The sequence below is a fragment of the Triticum aestivum genome, chromosome 2A, assembly GCF_018294505.1.
Source record: "Triticum aestivum cultivar Chinese Spring chromosome 2A, IWGSC CS RefSeq v2.1, whole genome shotgun sequence".
Classification (NCBI taxonomy): Eukaryota; Viridiplantae; Streptophyta; class Magnoliopsida; order Poales; family Poaceae; genus Triticum; species Triticum aestivum.
In genome coordinates, this window is record NC_057797.1 from 89,178,798 (window position 1) to 89,197,911 (window position 19,114).

General features: G+C 47.3%; 1 protein-coding gene across 2 annotated transcripts; it reads left to right on the forward strand.

Moving 5' to 3' along the window:
* Nucleotides 1-12,483: 12,483 nt before the first annotated feature.
* Nucleotides 12,484-18,385, forward strand: LOC123184872 (protein BREAST CANCER SUSCEPTIBILITY 1 homolog). Of its 2 annotated transcripts, none has more exons than XM_044596919.1 (13): nt 12,484-12,698; nt 14,373-14,461; nt 14,724-14,975; nt 15,075-15,175; nt 15,282-15,471; nt 15,550-15,644; nt 15,719-15,844; nt 15,925-16,029; nt 16,128-16,229; nt 16,317-16,440; nt 16,645-16,810; nt 17,022-17,179; nt 17,717-18,385. In XM_044596919.1, the coding sequence occupies exons 1-13, from the start codon at nt 12,587-12,589 to the stop codon at nt 18,068-18,070; spliced, it is 1,974 nt and encodes a 657-aa protein (XP_044452854.1). In that variant the 5' UTR covers nt 12,484-12,586; the 3' UTR covers nt 18,071-18,385. The 2 variants fall into 2 exon arrangements, with proteins under 2 accessions (XP_044452854.1, XP_044452853.1); XM_044596918.1 differs by lacking the exon at nt 12,484-12,698 and adding an exon at nt 13,510-13,748.
* The last annotated feature ends 729 nt before the right edge of the window (nt 18,386-19,114 follow it).

The window sequence follows — 19,114 nt, forward strand, 5'->3', positions numbered from 1 at the left end:
AGCGAAACTACCAAAAACGCCAGCGACACCCAGTGGGTGCTCTAGTTCAACGCGAACAACAGGAGATTGTGCAGAAGAAGATTTTTCAAGAACAAAAACAGTCGGAAAGTCTACTGTAACGCCCTCGATGTGGCTATATCTCCCACATGTCAAAGCACGACTTAGAGGCATAACCGCATTGAAAGCAATGTCGCAAGTGAGGCAATCTTCACACAACCCATGTATTACATAAGGGAAAGAGATACATAGTTGGCTTACAATCGCCACTTCACACAATTACATGAATAAAGCATTACATCATCCAAATACAAACAAAGTCCGACTACGGAACCAAAATAAAAGAAGAACCCCAAATGCGACAAGGTCCCCGATCGACCCCAACTGGGCTCCACTACTGATCAACTAGAACGAAACAACACAAAGGACAAGATCTTCATCGAGCTCCTCCTTGAGCTTGGTTGCGTCATCTGCACGGACTCAGCGGCACCTGCAAGCTGGTTTTGGAAGTATCTGTGAGTCACGGGGACTCAGCAATCTCGCACCCTCGCGATCAAGACTATTTAAGCTTATGGGTAAGGTAAAGGTATGATGTGGAGCTGCGGCAAGCGACTAGCATATATGGTGGCTAACATACGTAAATGAGAGCGAGAAGAGAAGGCAAAGCACGGTCGAACAACTATGATCAAGAAGTGATCCTAGAACAACCTACATCAAGCATTACTCCAACACCGTGTTCACTTCCCGGACTCCGCCGGAAAGAGACCATCACGGTTACACACGCGGTTGATGTATTTTAATTAAGGTCAACTTCAGGTTTTCTACAACCGGACATTAACAAATTTCCATCTGCCCATAACCACGGGCACGACTTTCGAAAGTTCATAATCCCTGCAGGGGTGTCCCAACTTAGCCCATAACAAGCTCTCACGGTCAACGAAGGATATTCCTTCTAGCGGGAAGACCCGATCAGACTCGGAATCCCGGTTACAAGACATTTCGACAAGGTAAAACTAAACCAGCAACACCGCCCGAATGTGCCGACAAATCCCGATAGGAGCTGCACATATCTCTTTCTCAGGGCACACTCAGATTGTCTTAGGTACGGGTAGGCCAGCCCAGAGTTGCCCCTGGTGGCCACCGGCAGCTGACAGGTTGGACCAACACTCAGAGGAGCACTGGCCCAGGGGGGTTAAAATAAAGATGACCCTTGAGTCTGCAGAACCCAAGGGAAAGAAAAGGCTAGGTGGCAAATGGTAAAACCAAGGTTGGGCATTGCTGGAGGAGTTTTATTCAAGGCAAACTGTCAAGGGGTTCCCATTATTACCCAACCACGTAAGGAACGCAAAATCCGGGAACATAACACCGATATGACGGAAAGTAGGGCGGCAAGAGTGGAACAAAACACCAGGCATAAGGACGAGCCTTCCACCCTTTACCAAGTATATAGATGCATTAATTAAATAAGATATATTGTGATATCCCAACAAGTAAACATGTTCCAACAAGGAACAACATCTCCATGTTCCAACAAGGAACAAACTTCAATCTTCACCTGCAACTAACAACGCTATAAGAGGGGCTGAGCAAAGCGGTAACATAGCCAAACAATGGTTTGCTAGGACAAGGTGGGTTAGAGGCTTGGTTCAACAATATGGGAGGCATGATAAGCAAGTGGTAGGTATCGCAGCATAGGCATAGCAAAAGAGCGAGCAACTAGCAAGCAAAGATAGAAGTGATTTCGAGGGTATGGTCATCTTGCCTGAAATCCCACAAGGAAGAAGAATGAGTCCATGAAGAAGACAAACGGACGTAGTCGAACGGGTCCTCACAAATCCGGAACGGAACCGAAGCTCACGAGAAAGGCAACCCGGAAAGAAGCAAACAACATAGTAAACAACCACTACAACAACATGGCATGATGCACGACAAGTATGATGCATGTCCGGTTTAAAGAAGCATGGCATGGCAACGTGCACAAGCAATCATACAAATTAAGTGGAGCTCAATATGCAACGGGATCCATATTGAAGAAAACACCACATGACTTATTTAGTTCTCTCTCGTTTATGTACCCAACAAGGTTAAATGTTGTTAGCATGGCAAGAGGGTGAAGCAAACTAAAACTACCTATCTAGTCAAGTTTAAATGAGGCCGGAAGCAACGAACAACAATTCCGGAAACTCCTCATATGCATATATTAGGTTTGGTACTGTTCTGCCCTAAACATAATTTTAGAGTTGTTAAACATGCAAAGTAAATCCGTCATGATAATCTATGCATTTTTCCACCCCATTTACATATAAAGTTTATTAAATTCGGAGCTACGGTTATTTAGTTATGAAATAAATCATTTTAGCATGGTATTTAAGCAAATTAATGCAAACAACAAGTTTAAGCATTTTTAACATGGATAACAATTGCATATTATGAAAGTACATGAAATTCTAAGCAAGATGCATATATGACATGTTTTGTTTGGATGCATGGATACTTAATTATTAACATTTCAAAACAGTGGCATTTCCTGTAAATATGCATGCACTAGAAATGGTAAAAACATTGGGCATAGGGAAAAAATATACACGGGCCAGAGCAACACAGTGCAGCGGCCCGGGAGTGAAGGAGGCCCAAGCGGCTGAGTGGGTGTGCAAAATTTAAATAGAACACAGAGGGGAAAGGAAAAATCGGTGTATCTGGGATTCGAACCCCAGATCCCCTGGTTATAATCGAGTGCCTCTAGCCACTAGGCTGAAGCTCTGTGTGTGCCCGGAATGCAGGGGCGCGGCTACTTATGAATTGAGGCTCAGTCCTGGAACTCCATGGACGCCCGGAGGATCCAGAACTCCGGCGAGCGCTTGCGGCCAGTAGCAGCGGCGGCTTGCGAGGCAGAGTAGCGGAGGGCGTGCGGGAAGCGAGCTGCGCATGAGGTGTGGGTGTGCTCGCGCAGGAACAGACCACGGGCTCGCGAAATAAAACAACAGAAGCTCCACAACCTCGCTCATGGTGGTCGTGCACAAACTCGACCGGAGCGACGCCTACATGCACGGATTTGAAAGGTAAAAGGAGGGGTTTGCGAGAGGAGCTCACGAGGGGCTCGAATTCGTTGGCAGGGCGGTCGGAGAAGCAGTGAAGACGGCTTGGGGACCCACAGATCGCCTGTGTTCGTGAAGCAGAGAACACAGGGAAGCAGAGGTCGTAGAGGAAAACGATCGCGTCGGCCTTGGGCCTGTCTGGCTCCTGGCCTGCTTGTAGTCGAAGAAGACGACGTCGGGGAAGAAGATCCTCGTGGCGCGCGCGTTGGCTCCCGGCGTGAAGTAGAGGACACAGGGGAAGAAGAGGGACTTGGCGAATGCTCTCATCCGGGAAGAAGAAGACGAAGGGGAAGAAGAGGACGTCGTGGAGGCGGTCTTGGGCTCGCCTTGCAACGGAACAGAACCAGCGGCTCGCTGTGGTTCTCGCGGGCGTCGTGGAGGTCGAAGGGAGGCGTTAGGCCGGCAGCGAGCTCCTTGCCTGGCCCGCCATGGCGTCCGGGTGCTACTCGAGGCAGGAGCAAGGAGACGTGAGGGAGAGCCTCCCTGGAGCGGCGGCGCGGAGGAGGGAAAGAGGAGGAGAGAGGGAACCCTAGGGATCGCAGCGAGGGTTAAATAGGAAGGGGGGAAGGGCGGACGTGGAGCTCGGGCGTCCACTGTGGCCATGTGTGCTCCTCCTCTGCTTTTACTGTGAGGGGGAGGTGGCGAGAGGAGGAAGAAAAAGGCGAAGGGAACGGTCGCTGCAGGTGGGTCCGGATGGGTGTCCAGCGTGGATTCACCACGGGAGAGAGCGAGGGGACTGCGCTGAGGCTGCTGCTGGGTCTGCTGCTGGACCGGCCTGGTAGAAGGAGGCTCAGGTAGGCCGCTCTTGCTGCTGTCTCTTTTCTTTTTCATTTTCCTCAGGCAGAAAATAAACAAAAAAGCACAGGGATAAAAGAGGGGTGTAGGAGAGATATAATAATATCCCCACGACGCTGGAATTATGCACTAATTGAAATAAATGGTTTGGGCATTTTTAGAGAAAGAAAATTATCGCAAGTTTGAACTAAATTCAAACTTGAGGCAATTTCGATTCCAACCAAAATAAGTCCACAAGAGCTGAAAATTGGCAGAGGGTTTAGGCATGGTGAACTAGCATCAGGAAAAGAATGAACATTTATGGAGGAGGGGAAAGGTCACTTGCCAAAATGAAGGAAAGAAGAAGGAAGGAGGAGGTGATGATGCATGATTATACATGGAGCATGCAACAATGTAACATGCATGAATATAATAGTGCACATGATGATTATGAGAATGCAAAATGACAAGAGGCACAAATGCAACATGTCAAAGATGGGCATGGCAATGCAATATAATCAAATGATGAACATGATGCAAGAAGCAAAATATGACAATGGCACTCATCGCGATCATGGCAACAAACAGATCAAACACACAACGACAACGAAAAACAGGAAGACACCTGGCGCAATGGTCTCGGGGCGTCACATCTACTCACCTGGACATTGGCCCGAAGGGCGGCACTAGCGTTGTAGGCAGCCTGACTGCTCTCGTGCACTATCTTCACCCGCTCCATCATCATATCAGCCTGTCGGATGGCTTCCGTAGCCGCTTCCGACTGGTTGTCTGGGACGGGGTAGCTGGTGAAAAAGTGTGCAGACGACCCAGGTGCGGCTTCTTGAAGCTCCGTGGTGTGGAGTTGGATAGTTGAAGGAACCACATGCGAGGTCGACCGCGTGGGATGCCCACTCGGCAAGGGTGCAGCGAACGTCATAGTGGCCCTGCCCGCGTCTTCAGCTTGACGGATGGGAGGCGTTGCAGTCGGTTCTTGCCGAGCCACCCTGCCAGCTGTTACCTTCTTGCTCTTCCTAGGCGTAGGAGCCACATCTTCGTCGTCGTCCGGAAGATCAATGATGTTGGGTGGAGCTGCAAGACAGAACATTCGACCCCAAGTGAACCACTCGACCCTAAAAGGATCAAGAATTGAAATAGCAAGAGTTCATACCTGGGTTAGAGGTTACCGCATCCTCCATTTCATCATCCCGGTACTGGTATGAAGAGGTCCCTGACGTAGCAGCACTGCAAAGGCCCGCATTCAATCGGTTACACCCAGTTAATCGAATCCACATGAAGGACAAGTCAGATGGTTACCCGGAGATAGTAGGAACGGTCACTTTGATCCTGGGCAAAGCTTTTGGCAGTTTGGAGGAGATGGCTTTCAGCACTTTTGGCGCTGGGGCCGACGCGACCTTAGATTGCTTTGGAGCCTTCTCAGTCGGCGTCCGGGAAGACGTCCTGGGGCGCTTCGAGGACTGCCCGATTGGCGCAGCCACCAAGTCCGGAGCGCTTTCCGGGTCATGAGTGTGCTCGGACCTCCTCTCCCTGCGAGGAGGCGAGTCGACTTCTTCCTCATCAGTCGATTCCTCGCTCTCCTCATCCTCCTCGGCTTCCGAATGCTCCTCACCGCTCTCGCCCCTGCTCCCTTCTTCCTCAGCGCCTGGGTCCTGCACTCCGTTGGGCATCGAGTACATTTCAATGAGGGCCTGAAAGGATAACAATCAAAGGAAATTCAGTCGACCACGAACGGGACATCACATGGTGAATCATAAAGATACTTGATAAAATAGAAATATACCTGCTCCGGCTGGTGCGACTTGTCGAATGGAATCACCCTCCTGGACCCCCGAGGGTTGTCTTTGTTGCCAGTGATTCCCCTCAACCAGTTCTCCAAGATATCCTCGCTGACCTCCTCCGGGTGGATCCGAGTAGTATCCTCGAGCCTAGAGTACATCCACATCGGACGATCACGCGCCTGAAGAGGTTGGATGCGTCGACCGAGAAAGACCTCCAGCAGATCCATCCCGGTCACTCTGTCGCGGACAAGCTGGATGACCCGTTCAACCAGCACCTTGACCTGCGCCTTCTCTTCTGGAACTACCTTCAGGGGAGCAGGCTTCTCGACTCGAGCCAAGGAGAAAGGAGGAAGTCCAGTCGACTGGCCAGGGGTTCGTTGATCCTTGCAGTAGAACCAAGTCGACTGCCAGCCCCGGACCGAGTCAGGAAGGATCATGGCTGAGAAAGTACTCTTGCTCCTCATCTGGATCCCCAGACCACCACACATCTGGATCACCCGCGTCCTCTCGTCACTCGACTTGGCCTTTTTGACTGACTGGGAACGGCAAGTGAAGATGTGCTTGAAAAGCCCCCAGTGCGGTCAACAGCCCAAGAAGTTTTCGCACATGGACACGAAAGCAGCCAGATAGACTATGATGTTCGGAGTGAAATGGTGGAGCTGAGCCCCAAATAAGTTCAAAAAACCCCGGAAGAAAGGGTGGGGAGGCAGTGAGAATCCGCGATCTATGTGGGTTGCGAGGAGGACACACTCACCCTCTCTAGGCTGCGGCTCGGTTTCGTCCCCCGGGAGCCGAGCCGACTTGTGAGGGATCAATCCCCCCTCCACCAGGTCATCGAGGTCGTCCTGCATGATTGCCGAGCGGATCCAGTCGCCCTGGATCCAGCCCGCCGGCAGGCCGGACCTCGACGAGGATCCGCCTCGGCTGGTCCGCTTGCCCTTTGCCTTCGCGGTCGCTTTCTTCGCGCGTTCCAGCGCCGCCGTCTTCTCCTTCCCCATGGTGACGGATCGAGCTCGAACAGAGGTCCAGCGATGAAGCAGAAGCGAGAGTGGCGGAGGGATCGGGGGAAAGAGAAGAGAGAATGGAAGCACGCGGAACAGAGGCCTGGCCCGGGACCTTTTATAAGGCCTTTCACCGAGTGGCTGACTGGTGGACCCAAGCGATCTAAACAAATCCCACAACAGTCACGCGCGCAGTACGTGGCGAAAAAGGTGGCGCAAGGATCGAGGAGACTTGCCTAATCCGTCCCGGTAACCTCGGTTCCGCCCATCTGGCGCACTTCCCAAAATTCGAATCCCGCGAGATCCGCGGAGAGCAGAACAACCTGTCAGACTGAAGACAAACACCCTCTACATCATCATTCGGAATTCTACCATGAAAGTTCACTCGACAACAACCAAGAATGGACCAAGGCGATTGAGAAAGGAGTCGACGTCGTCACCTCAACTCATTGTTCCAGGACAAGGCATATTCATAACACAAAGAGTGGGTCGGAAGTATTCTCAACCCCTTCCTCACTCAAACCCTGATCCATTCGGGGGCTAATGATGAAGCTATGTACCTAGGGTAGGGTCACGGGCTTGTCCAGCATACCCTCCCCAAGGACATCTCTGCAAAGAATCAGAAGCAGTCGAAGAGAAACTATCATCCGCTCGACCGTGGAGATGCACTCACTCGACCACCTTGAAGACACTCGACCACCAGAAGATGAGGAACCCTCCACTCTGCAACGGTCAGGATTTAAACCATAGCATTATGAGCATTTATGACTCTTTACTATAGACGTTACCAGTAACGCCTTTCCTTTATGAGCATTGAACCCTATGTAACGGAGGGGAGCTAGGGTCCTGGCGCTCTCTATATAAGCCACCCCCCTCCTCTGGGACAAGGGTTCACACTTTCTGTAATTCACACACATATATTCAGTCGATCGCCTCAGGGCTCCGAGACGTAGGGCTGTTACTTCCTCTGAGAAGGGCCTGAACTCGTAAACTCGTGCGTACAACTCCTCCATAGCTAGGATCTTGCCTCCTCATACTTACCCCCCATTCTACTGTCAGTCTTAGATCCACGACAATGGCAGCTGGAACTACGTCGGTATTTCCCCAGAGAGGGAGGGATGATGTAGCACAGCGACGGTAGAGTATTTCCCTTAGTTATGAAACCAAGGTATCGAACCAGTAGGAGAACCAAGCAACACAACGTAAACAGCCCCTGCACACACAAATAACAACACCTCGCAGCCCGACGTGTTAAAGGGGTTGTCAATCCCTTTCGGGTAACGGCGCCAGAAATTGGCGCGTGACGGTAAAAAGGTTGTAATAGATTGGATAAATAGATCGCAAATAAAATAAAGTGCAGCAAATTATTTTTGGATTTTTGGATTAATAGATCTGAAAATAAAAGCAAGGAAAAAAGTAGATCGCAAGGCAAATATATGAGAAATAAGACCCGGGGGCCGTAGGTTTCACTAGTGGCTTCTCTCGAGAAAAATAGCAAACGGTGGGTAAACAAATTACTGTTGGGCAATTGATAGAACATCAAATAATTATGACGGTATCCAGGCAATGATCATTACATAGGCATCACGTCCAAGATTAGTAGACCGACTCCTGCCTACATCTACTACTATTACTCCATACATCGACCGCTATCCAACGTGCATCTAGTGTATTAAGTTCATGAAAAAACGGAGTAATGCAATAAGAATGATGACATGATGTATACAAGATCCATTTATCTATATGGCGGTAGATATAGATCTCGTCTTTTTATCCTTAGTAGCAACGATACATACGTGTCGGTTCCCTTTCTGTCACTAGGATCAAGCACCGTAAGATCGAACCCACTACCGGGCACCTCTTCCCATTGTAAGATAAATAGATCAAATTGGCCAGACAAAACCCAAATATTGGAGAAGAAATACGAGGCTATAAGAGATCATGCATAAAAGAGATCAAAGAAACTCAAATACTTTCATGGATATAAAAACATAGATTTGATCATAAATTCGAAGTTCATCGATCCCAACAAACACACCGCAAAAGAGTTACATCATATGGATCTCCAAGAGACCATTGTATTGAGGATCAAGAGAGAGAGAGATGAAGCCATCTAGCTACTAACTGCGGACCCGAAGGTCTACAAGGAACTACGCACGCATCATCGGAGAGGCACCAATGGAGGTGGTGAACCCCTCAGTGATGGTGTTTAGATTGGACCTCGTGTTTCTGGACTCTGCGGTGGCTGGATGAATATTTCGTCGACTCCCCTAGGGTTTCAGGAATATTTGGGTATTTATAGGGCAAAGAGGCGGTTCGGGGGGCACCCGAGGTGGGCACAACCCAACTGGGCGTGCCAGGGCCTCCTGGCGAACCCTGGTGGGTTATGCCCCCCTCGGGGCACCCCCCAGGTGCAACCAGGGCCCATTGCCTTCCTTTTGGCCCATAAAAAATCTCCGTGAAGTTTCATGGCATTTGGACTCTGTTTGATATTGATTTTCTGTGATGTAAAAAACATTAAAAAAAATAGCAACTGACACTTGGCACTATGTCAATAGGTTAGTACCAAAAAATGATATAAAATGATTATAAAACATTCAAGATTGATAATAAAACAGCATGGAACAATAAAAAATTATAGATACATTGGAGACGTATCAATCAACAACTCTCCCATCTTGGGGAGGGCAATATCCATCAACATCTTCAACAACATCATCTCCTCTCAAACCCTAGTTCATCTCTTGTGTTCAATCTTCATACCGGAACTATATATTGGTGCTTGTGGGTGACTAGTAGTGTTGATTACATCTTATAGTTGATTACTTTATGGTTTATCTGGTGGAAGATTATATGTTCAGATCCAATATGCTATTTAATACACATCTATCTTGAGCATGATTATCATTTGTGAGTAGTTACTTTTGTTCTTGAGGTCACAGGAGAAATCATGTTGCTAGTAATCATGTGAACTTGATATGAGTTCGATATTTTGATGGTATGTATGTTGTGATTCCCTTAGTGGTGTCATGTGAACGTCGACTACATGATACTTCACCATATTTGGGCCTAAGAGAATGCATTGTGGAGTAGTAATTAGATGATGGGTTGCGAGGGTAACAGAAGCTTAAACCCTAGTTTATGCGCTATTTCGTAAGGGACCGATTGGATCCAGAAGTTTAATGCTATGTTTAGAATTTATTCTTAATACTTTTCTCATAGTTGCGGATGCTTGCGAGGGGGTTAATCATAAGTAGGAGGTTTGTTTAAGTAAGAACAACACCTAAGAACCGGTCCATCCACATATCAAATTATCAAAGTAGCGAACACAAATCGGGCCAACATGATGAAAGTGACTAATGAAATTCCCGTGTATCCTCAAGAATGCGTTGCTTATTATAAGAGACCGTTTTGGCCTGTCCTTTGCCTCAAAAGGATTGGGCTACCTTGATGCACTTTTGTTACTACTATCATTACTTGCTCATTACAAATTATCTTGCTATCAAACTACACTGTTACTTGCAATTTTAGCGCTTGCAGACATTACCTCGCTGAAAATCACTTGTCATTTCCTTCTGCTCCTCGTTGGGTTTGACACTCTTACTTATCGAAAAGTCTACAATTGATCTCATATACTTGTGGGTCATCATCAGGCCATGCGAAGGGCCGGTCAGCCGCTTCAATGCGGCGCAGCGGCCAGAGTTGGTTTCTCGAGAACACGCGTCCGCATTGAAGTGACGGCTGCCGAGAGGTCGCCTCGGTCAGCGCCGCCCTCCCGCCCTCCGGTCACATCACGACATCAAAGTCGGCCTCCACGTGCTCTGGGCCATCATGAATTTAGCGTGGTATGCAGCTCGTGCATTATAGAAGGAAAACGCGGGAGGGGGTGATGAATTTTTGGTGTGCCAGGGAGGTCAGAAGTGTACTTAGGAGCGGTCCGGATTACCACAACCCCCCCCCCCCCACTTTTGTCTCCGGTTTGCAGGAGAAATCGCGTTCGGACCGCCCCGCGGACCGATACAGATCAATATTGGATGGCTTTCGCGGTCCAGACAGCACAATCCAAATGGTTGCAGAAGGTTTACAGATCTGCGTGAAGATGCCCTTAGGCTGCTCCCAATGGACCGGTACTTAGATGGGGTGCTAAGCATATTAAATAGCTTAGCAACCAAACTCCCCAATGCATAGGTGCTTAGCTTCTTGTAGCTAAGCTCCCTTCATTTAATAATTTAGCTACTAAACTCCCTCATGCATTGGTGAGTTTGCTTTATTTAAATGTTTTGCTTAGGTTCGCGTGCTTGGCATTGGTTCTTCCTGGGGTCACCAAATTCATCTCTCTCCTCTTAATTGCCTTGCCACATCAGATTTTTCGTCTACATGGCATGCTTAGCACCCGTACAAGGTGGAGCATTGGAAGGGGCCTTAAGGCCCTACGAGTATGGACGGTCTTTTTTTTGAGCTGAAACACCTTGCATTCAAATTACTAGGGACCAACCAAATCGGTGGTCACGGCACGGATTATATCAATAGGGAAATCTGGCTGCCATAAAGTCTGGCTGTCCGGATCTCCATTAGAACCAATTGCGGCCAAAACATGCGCTGCCACACTACACACACGAGGGCAGTATAGAATCTTGTGCTCGATGAAACCAAATTGTAGGAGGAACCTGGCTTCACGAAACATGGACGGCCTTTTTACCATTCAGGGAACCTTACCTAGCAAGAGGATGTGCCTCCTATGGATTGGGTTTACTATGTTGGCTTGGCTCTTCGGACTATCTGCAATAAGATTATTATCGAGGGTATTCATGTCATGACTCATTTTCGTCTATGTTGCTTTGGTTCAGCAATAGTGGTCACTCTCTAGAAGCAGGGATGGCGAAGCACTTGATGCCCTCCTCCTTGGCTGCTTGAGGTAGCCAGTCATCTTACTTCGCCTATGACGCAGCATTCTTGCCTTGGCAGATTTTGTTTTTGTTTTCTTTGTTCCCTTTGGGCTTACTCACTGTTGAGCTTAACATTATCTCCGTAACTAAATGTAAAATGTTTTTTTGTTGCAATTTAGTTACGAAGGTACTAATACCACATTTTGATGTCATTGTTAATTAAACTCATTGCTTTATCTGTAAAGCAAGTCCAAAACCCTATTTTCTAACCTATATACTGTTGAAAAATAAAAGTTAGAAAAGGTCCGTCACCAAACAACCAAATTTGCATAGCATATCATCTGAGTGCATAATATCATCAGTTCAGCACACTCATTTTATGTCTTGTGGTTGATGAACTATAGGGCCCAAGTACGTTTAACATTGATGATCATTTAAGCTCGTGTGGATCACAACCATTGAAATGACCAATAATTCAAACCCTATCTTGTCCCCTTTCCCATTCCATAGTCTCGTACCTCAGCATAACTATAGTCATTAATTTAATACCGCAAAGAATATGTCATGTGTTTATTTTTGCATTGTAGTCGATCCTTAAACCGTACATTTTGCTATAAGATTCGCGCATAGAGTGTCCTCGGCCCTTTATATGTCTCGCTCGCTTTCTCCCCCCATCCGGTACCCTCCCCCCTCCCCCCCCCCCTCCCGCTCTAACCCTAGCGCCGCCTTTACGGGCAACCGCACTCCGGCCGCCTATCAATCACGTGTTTATTTTTGCGCTGTAGTCGATTCTCAAACCGTACAATTTGCTACAAGATTCGTGCATATAGTGTCCTCGGCCCTTTATATGTCCCGCTCGCTTTCTGCCCCGATCCCGTACCCCCCTCCCCCCGCTCTAACCCTAGCGCCGCCTTTACGGACACCCGCACTCGGGCCGCCTGTCAATGAAATAGACAACTAGAGAATTCACCGTCACATCCTTGCCCCCTCCGCCCGTGCTTGAGCTATCGGGGCGAATCCCGACCTCGTCGGCGACTATGTGGCGATGGTGGTTAGCGATGGTCTCGATTCTGTGGAGTTGGTGGTCAAGGGTGGTCTCGGCCGTGTGGCAACGGCGTCGTCTCCGCTGGCGACACGACGAAGAGATGGGTATCGCCAACTCCTCCCTTTTTACTTATTTTTTCACTTGCATAAACAAGATCTCGTCACTATTTTTGTCCTCGCTCATCATGGCCGATGCGCTCTTTTCATCACGCGCGTGTCCATCGGACAATAGTTGCAGCAGACGGCCCGGAGGGATTTCTCTCCCGCTTTTTTCTTTCTCCTGAGAAAGATCTGTTTTCCCTGAAGAAAATATATTTTTTTGCGGGGACCATGAAGAAGAAAATATTTGCTAATCGATGCGCCCATCTATTACTTGAGTCACTATTAATTATCTTTGCTGGATTTTTCCTGTGCATGCATCCTCGCTGGTCTTGCTGGCCCCCAATTAATCACTGCCCCAAAATCAAACCTTCGCCAGAAAATTAACACGGAAGATTTTCTTCCAGGGAAAGAGATTCGTCTTCCAGGAAGAATACTTCGTTGATAAGCATCGACGCACACCTACCACTGGTACCCCAGTTATCATTATCAATTATCTTTGCTGGATTTTCTTTGCTCGCCCACAATTAATCACTGCCCCCGAACCTTTGCGAGAGAATCAATGCGGAGCCAAAGCATGGCCTGTGCAGATCGCTCCCGATCTACGTCGAGCACGGGGAAATCTTTCTTCATGTGGACTGACAGGCCATAGGGGTGGGGCGCGGCCAGCCAGTCAGAGGAGTGACGAGCGAGCGAGACGAGACGAGACGCGACGCGTAAAGGGAGACTTTTTTGACTATATAAAGAGTGCTGGCCAATCGCCGCGGCCCCCTGCCCCTGTCAAATCCTCCGCCTCGCTCCTCCCGCCCACTCCACTCCACAGCGCCGCCCGCCCGCCCGCCCTGTCCCGTCAACCAACCGCTCCGCCGTCGCCAGCCCTCAGCCCTCGCCCCGCATGACACCGCCGTCCAAGTAGCCGCCGCGCGTGCCGGTTTCGATCGATGGGGAAGCGGGGGCGGCCCCGCCGCGGCTCGACAGGGATAACGTCGTCGCCACCGCCTGGGTTCGGCCCCGCCGCCGCCGCCGGTGCGCGGCGGTCCTCCGCCCGTTCCGCAGGTCCGCTCGCCCCCTTCTCCTACTCTCGCTTCCGGCCGTCGTCGGGCTCGCGTTCATTGCTCCGATCGAATCATTTTGTCTCCTTCCCGATTCCTCCAACTCCAAACCCCTGTCCCGCGAGCCGCCGCGCCGGCGCTAGGCACGGATTCAGTTCCGGAGCGGCCTACTCGTTCGGTGCGCGTGACCTAATTACCGCCTTCCTTTTCTCAGTTCCTAGGATGCGCGTGAGCTCTCCTCAACCTTTTTTCGTTTTGCATAATGTATACTTCGTGTTTCAAAGTTGGCGCCCGACCGCGATTCGACGCGTCAAAGATTCAGAGGTGCCTTCCCGTGATGGCATGATCCACCTGCTGGGGAGCGATAGCTGGGTTTTTGAAAACTGAATTGTGCTACTCTACCTACCCCTTTTACAGTTTACTGTTCCTCAAGTATGTAATTCCTAGGCAGGTAGTAATAACTTGTTTGTGAATAAGATATGACTGGCCCTGACCCGCCTGTAAATCCAGGCTGCACTGAAATATTATTATGTCTTTATTCAGTTCATCTGGACAGAGTGTTGCCTGAAATAATTATGATGAAACAATGCTTTCAGCTTCATTCTACTCACCGCTTTGATGCTTGTAGGTACCATCTCTGCTGCTCGTACCGACATGCTGTTCAACGTGGAAATACAACCTGGCTACGCTGATCCTGAGTCTCTACGACATTTTTGGGTACTTTGTGCATTCCTTTCTTCTTTGAGATAAGTATGTTCAGTTTTCGACGTAGTTCTTCGCCCTGATCCTTATGGATCGGTGCACTATTATTTATGCGTAGAGGTAAACACAGTTTCATGCTAACGACCGGGTACATTCTTACGCTATAAACATAGAAGTGCTGGATTGGCAACCATTTAATAGAATCGATTGTTTACTCCTTGATGAATTACATACATTGTGGTTCAACATTCTGACTGATATCTTTTTGTTATTACAGAATAAAAGTGCTTCCCCTGTGAAAGGCCGGAAGAGGAAATTCGGTGTTGATGCAACCAAAGGTGAATCAGCAGGTGTTAATGCAAGTAACACCAGGGAGCACCTGCGTTCCTGCAGAAAAGGCAAGGGTCCAGGGAAACGTGCCAGGTTGGTAGACAAAGAAGGTGCTACTGGGTTGGGGAGAGTTCAAACACCAACCGGCTTATATAAAGATGAATGTGCTTTCTGCCAATCATTTAGAACCAGTGAGCCGGTATGTTGCATATCATTTACATACATCAAGTAAAAAATGATCTGCTGAAGTCTTATTATTTGTACTGGCACTAAAACATGTTCACTTTTCCTATGTCAGGTGCATGGTCCGCTCGTACAGTATCACAATGGAAGGATTGTGTCCGGTGACGAGGCCGACGCTACTAACGCCATATATGTCCACCACAAATGCATGGTTTGGTTAGTTTCTTTATACACCATGTTTAACTCTTCATATTTAATTTATTTAGAATCATCATACACAGTGTTCATCCATCCTTTTCATTCTTTACCCATGTTCCTGAAGGGCCCCAAAAGTGAAATCCAATGACGACGGTACTTTTGAGAACGTTGAGAGTGAAATCGTGCGTGGTTCAAGATGGGATTGCAGCAGATGCAATCTCCGGGGAGCAGCACTTGGTTGTTATCGCGCGGGGTGCCCCAATACTTATCATGTCCCATGTGCATTCATGATACCAGAATGCCGCTGGGATGTTGTAAGCTTTTGAGTATACCTTGTCCTTGATCCATTTATAAACACTGATGTTCTGACATGTCTAGTTTTGATTTTGAAGGAGAATCTCCATGTTTGGTGTCCCATGCATGCACCACCTGATGAGATGAGCTCACCAACAATTGAGACTGGCATTCTTTCCCCCGTCCCTCAAAAGTACGTGATCTTTCTTTCATGTAACTTGATTAATCCTTCATTTTCTAATCCAGTGTTCTATTCGGTCATTTCAGCCAAAGTCCAGCTAAAGAAATTTCCGCCGATTGCCAAATAGAAGATAACCAAATTAATCCATTGCTGGGCAATGAGATGAGCTCACCAATAATTGGAAGTGACATTCCTTCCGCTGTCCTTCAGAAGTATGTGATCTTTCTTCAACCTTCATGTTACTTGATTAATCCTTCATTTTATAATTCACTGTTGTATGTACTCATTCCAGCAATTGCCCAGCTAAAGAAATTTCCGTCGATTCCCAAATGGAAGATAAACAATTTAATCCACTCGTCACATCAAATTCTCCTTTGTCTGGACTAGTAGTGCCTGGGTATGCCATCTTTCTTCACCCGCCTTGGAGAGGGTTCCGTTCGTTTGGTTAATCATTAATATTTCATTTTCTGTTGTTGATTTTTTTGTATTTTGTAGTTCCAGCCAATATTTAATTAAAGAAGGAATATCTGCCCTTCATAGAGGGGAAGATCTACAAGTAGATCAGCTGAACACCTCAAGTTCTTCCTCGCCTCAGGGGTATGCGTGGCGGAGGTTACTGATCAGATGTTCAATCATCATTCATTAATATTCTTCTATAATTTGCTCTTTATTTCATCATTGCAGCCAATGTAAGGACAAAGAAGGAATTTCTACCAATTACCGGGCAGAAGACAAACTAGCAAACCAGTCTAGTACCCCTTTGGATCAGTGGGTTTTGCTCGGCATAGCTTTAAGTGCATCAGAAAAGGTAGCGTGTACTATACTAGCAAACAATACTCTCCTTTCAGAGCATTTGGATATATCTGAACAATACTAGCAAACATGTGAATGGACAAGTAATGCAGCAATCCAACTTTATGGTGAAATTTAAATTATATATAATTTGCCTGTTTTCGAATTAAGTTATGTTCCATACTAAGCTGTGATACAATTGTTTACGTTTGTCAAGCAGGATTCCTTGAAAGAATTTGCATCCTTGACCAGTTCAACCTTGGCTCAGGAATGGGACAAAACTGTGACTCATGTTATTGTGGGCAGAAACGCTGGTTTTCGATGTCCCAGATCATATGAGGTCCAGATGGCTATACTGTCTGGGAAATGGGTTGTCACAGACAGATGTTAGTATTAGTCCATCTTACATCTCCAGTGTTTGTACTATTGATGATAATTGTACTACTTCCAAGTTCATGTTACATTCTGCTTAATGTAACAAGCTGCTGGTCTATTGGCACTTCCATTTATCCGTGTGTCATCTAAGACTTATCCTAGCTCGGCAGAGAATATTATTATCCCCGCACTAAATCAGTTCATGTCATATTCCTGTCTTAGGGGTTGTGGATTTCTTGGTGGAAAGGATTTCAGGTCCAAATCCTTGCTTGGCAAAGCTGATTCCAAGCCCGGAAATTTCTTATGAGGTGAAATTCCGCGATGGTCCGCGCACATCAATTGATGGACCAGCAAAAGGAAGAGCTGGAGCTGCTGAAGGGGTATGTATACATGTCTAGCAATAATATATTCTCTACGAATTCTAAATAGTAAATAGAGAAAAACACATGTGATAAAAACTGATTGCAGTTTGTCTTATGCATAAGTTCAGGGAATTGGCCTACAGTTCTTTTGTGAAAAAGTTTCCTACTGCAAACAAGTTTAAAATTCTATTGAAATGTTCATACAGAGACTGTTTGATGTCAAAGGCTTAAAGTGCATCTTTAGAGAAATCTAGGTGTCGTGTGGTCAGGGTATTCCAAGTGTTTTTTTTACAAGTTGGGGTGCTAGACATATTTCCATATTTTGATCGCATCCACATTCAACAAAGCAATTATCTTTTGCAGCGGCATTTTACAATTCTCTTTCGAAGTGACATTTCCCGAAATGCGGTGTTTTGGAGTGCCATACACCGTAATGTGTTTATTTTATGATGCACTTCAATGGTCTAAAATGAGTGCATTTCAATTATTGTCTAATAAAAGCACTATTGGGAATGCCTTTCAACAGCCAAATGACGAGAAAATGATGTTTTGCAGGCACGAAAACTGCTTTCAGGACTGCATTTCTGCTTCAGCGCATACATGTACCCAGAAGACAGAAAGGACATCCAGAATCTCATAGCAGCTGGTGGAGGGCAACTACTTGAGGGAATCAGCCCAGACGGGTTACGTGAGTATCTGAAAAGAAATCCAGCAGAGGTGTACTTCATCTACCACGGCGGCCCTCCAAGGACGCCCACTTCGGATTTCGAACCTGAGTTTCAGGAGTGCAACAAGTACGTGGGATCGGGAGCGCGGATGATCAAACACCTGCAGCTGTTCGATGCTATCCTGTACTACGATGCACGGATGCTAGAACCGACTGGTGTCTTCACCAAGATATGTGAGTGAAGGGCGTGCTTCGGGTGATGGCTTTTTGCTCGCGTTACGACAACTCTTTTGGTTCAGCCCCCCACACGAGGTGTGAGGGGGGCTGTTGAAAGTTGACAAATCACATACTCTACTCACCCAATAGGCTACAGGGTGATGTCGTCGTCGTCGTCGTCGTTGTTGTTTTGGTGCCGGATTGCTTGTTTACTGGCCCCATTGAAAGTTGACAAATCACATACTCTGCTCACCCTAGCTATGGGGTGATGCCGTTGTTGTTGTTTTTGTGCTGGATTGCTTGTTTACTGGCCACTTCTAGTGCTTGTGTCAGACTTGTTCCGTGATACTGAAGGCGTCAATTTCCATGTGCTAAGACGGTTGGCACGTTGCTTTACCGGCCTCTTCTAGTACAAGGCTATGCATGTCTTCGATATGCCGACGAACGAATTCTGTTCTCCATGTTGCCAGAATGCCCATTGGAAGGATAATCAATGGCCTTCCTGCCGGGTATCTGGCCAGGAAGCTTTGAACAATGCTAATTAGCATGAAAGTCTTTCCAGAACCTGGTGCATGTGCTAGAATACAACCTCCAGGGGTTGTTCTTATCTGCTTGGTGAGGTTTCATCTGTTCTGAATGCTGAGGGTGGATTGATAGAGCACCAGGGACTACTTGAGGAATTATCTCCTGAAGGATTGGTAGTTGCCTCCAGATCATTGCAGCTTCTGGGTGTGTGATTGGTTGCGCTGCTGCAAGAAAGAGGAAATAAGAGATGTGGCTCCACTGATAAGGAAAATAAAGGGAATCGCTCTTTTAAAAAAAAAACTACATAGGATTTACTTAGTCTGAATTTGAATTGCATCCCAGTAAATTCTCTTTTAAACAGAGAAAAGGTGGAAGTTTAAACAAAACTCAACTGTTTCAGTCGAAAGTTAAAACACATGTAATGGGTGTTCATATAGGAAATTTGATTCTTCTATCAATCATCGAGGATGAATAACCGATGAACTAAATTTGAACAATAACATCCAGAGTTGATCATCAATGAGTTTGAGTTGACAAGGTGCTAT